Source organism: Halyomorpha halys, unplaced genomic scaffold (assembly GCF_000696795.3).
Source record: "Halyomorpha halys isolate HHAL.00 unplaced genomic scaffold, Hhal_1.1 Scaffold1022.1, whole genome shotgun sequence".
Lineage (NCBI taxonomy): Eukaryota > Metazoa > Arthropoda > Insecta > Hemiptera > Pentatomidae > Halyomorpha > Halyomorpha halys.
In genome coordinates, this window is record NW_027114926.1 from 176,006 (window position 1) to 178,490 (window position 2,485).

Sequence of the window (2,485 nt, forward strand, 5' to 3'; positions counted from 1 at the left end):
TTTAGCCCTGACGAAGCCCTGCAACGTGGGGCGAAACGTTGGCTCAATAAAATAGTATAATTATCTACTATTTGAGTGTTTTTTTTTACCGCACCCGGACCATATTCCATTCATTTATTATTATTATTATCATTACAGACTGCACCATGGACCTTCTTCTCCTCACATTGAATCTACAGCCAACAATAAACACCTCAATATTATTCTCTTCAATATAATTTATACAAAAAGTAATTAATACAATGGAAAAGTTAATAAAGGTATTATTTAGGTAAAAATGAAAAAAATAACAAAAATAGTTTAGTTTTAAAAAAAATTTTTAAATATATGATAGTAATACATACTTTTTTTGTTTCTACATTTTCATTATTTCTTCATCCTTTTTTCTTATTAATTTTTTACCGTTATTTATCCAAATATCTAAATATAATTTTCTCCTTTAAACCCAATACATCTTCATTTTTTATTTTCACTCTTTAACAAATATAAAATACAAAATTATGAGAAGATTGTTGACCCCGTATAATATATATGCGAAGATGGTTACAGGTAAATTAATATGCTATTTGTTTAATGAATATAACTGTCAGGCAGTATCTCACAATTTTGTTATTGTTATTAATTTACAGCGCAAAACAAACTTATTATTATATTTAGATTAACTATTAAACAATTTTCTTATTCTTTTAAGTACTCACTAAAAAAGTTCATTACAGATAAAAATAAATAACACAGGAAGGAAGTTGAATTGTGGGGAGAGGCAGGTTTTTCAGAAATGGTGATAAACGAAAAGGTAGTGGAGAATTTCACTATTAACATTTCCCAGTAGAAATTCCCTCTAGTGGGGAACAATTCCAGTCGAAGTTGCGGGTAATTTATTTTGAAACGATCGGTTGAGAATCGGTCACCTTCTGCACTTTTCAGCACAGTTTGAGACCATCAGTACCTCTGGTCAGGAAAAAGTGGTCTTCAGCCATTTTGGGGGGCTAACGAAAAGGATTACCTATCTGTTTTTGTTAATGTAGGTATATTATTTTATTAGATATCATTAGATTATTATTGAGTGTGTTTTGAGTTCAATAAAACCTAATATTGGGACAAAGAGTCAAAATGTAGCTATTTGGCATGCACATTGGAGGGTTATAAGCGAAAAGCTCACACTTTTAGAGAACTTATTTTGGTTTCATTGTTCTATGTTTATTCAAGTTTTTTGTTATTTCAAAAGATGGAACATTATATAAACCTATTTATTACAACAAAAGTGCATATGAACCTATTTTTCTACTCCAAATCAGGAACACATTACTCTCTGTTAATGTGTTTGAAAATAAAAATAACAAAACCAAAAATCAATCTAAGAAACAATATTAAGTAACACAAAAGCTAATTGCATACTACCAAGCATAATAGACATAAAATAGTCAAATTCAGAAAAACAAAATATTCTCATTTAAGATGATAAATAAATATTAAAAGAAATTAATGACCATGGAAAAATCAGAAAAACTTAGCAACAGCACAAACTGACCCATGAACTAGCATAAAAATATGGTTTCTTTACAAATACATATACTGTAAAAGTTTATTTCACATAAATTAATAAACTGCTTACCAATAATAGAGGTTTTGGTTATTTAAGCCAATGAGAAAAATATGAAATAACATTCATAAACCAATTTATGGATTCCTGGAAGAGCACCAAACTTAATGTGCTTAATATTAAAATCAAGTTTCTTTTAGTGAAATTTAATGTAAACTAAAAGTACTTATAACTAAACATTACCAACATAAACAGTTAACATACCTTGACTTTCTTACCATCAATTGTAACTGATTTCATTGAAAAATCCACTCCTATTGTGTTTCCATGCCTCTCTACAAAGTTACCAGTTTTAAACCTCTGAACAACAGAGGTTTTTCCAGCACCACAATCGCCAATGAGAACAATTTTAAATAAAAAGTCAAAATTATCATCATTTGACTGTTTCCAAACATTAGTTGCCATAGCTAATTCACGTAATACAACATGTAAAGTGAAATAAATAACTCAAATTACATTATTGTGATTTTTTACTTAAATTAAAAAAAAAAAACAAAAAAAAACGGCAATGTTAAACCTTATCACATCTTTGTTCACGAACTCAGCCACTCAAATCAACCTATGTTAACAGTATTCCAAAGAATAAAAAGCAATTAAAAAAAAAAATCGCGATATTACTGAATGAGTATTTTTATGGGTAAGAACCTGGCTATCAAAACGTTTAAAAGGTAGACCATAATGTAAATTAAATAAGAGCAACAGTACATATTTTAGTTTATGCAACAATACCTGACGAAAAATTAATATAAAACATAATAATGTTATTTTTATTTTAAATATTATTCTTTATATTACTCTAAAAATAGTAATATAAAGAATAATATTATAAGAACTACAAATTAATATAAAACATAATACTGTTATGTTTATTTTAAATATTATTCT

At 27.4% G+C, this 2,485-nt stretch overlaps 1 protein-coding gene across 1 annotated transcript in view; it reads right to left on the reverse strand.

Moving 5' to 3' along the window:
- Rab19 (RAS oncogene family member Rab19) overlaps positions 1 to 2,162 on the reverse strand; it is a 104,373-nt gene extending 102,211 nt beyond the window's left edge. The window contains exon 1 of the mRNA XM_067052013.1: positions 1,805 to 2,162. Coding sequence (XP_066908114.1) covers positions 1,805 to 2,005 — 201 coding nt within the window. The 5' untranslated portion in view covers positions 2,006 to 2,162. The remainder of the gene's footprint in view (positions 1 to 1,804) is intronic.
- Between the last annotated feature and the right edge of the window lie 323 nt (positions 2,163 to 2,485).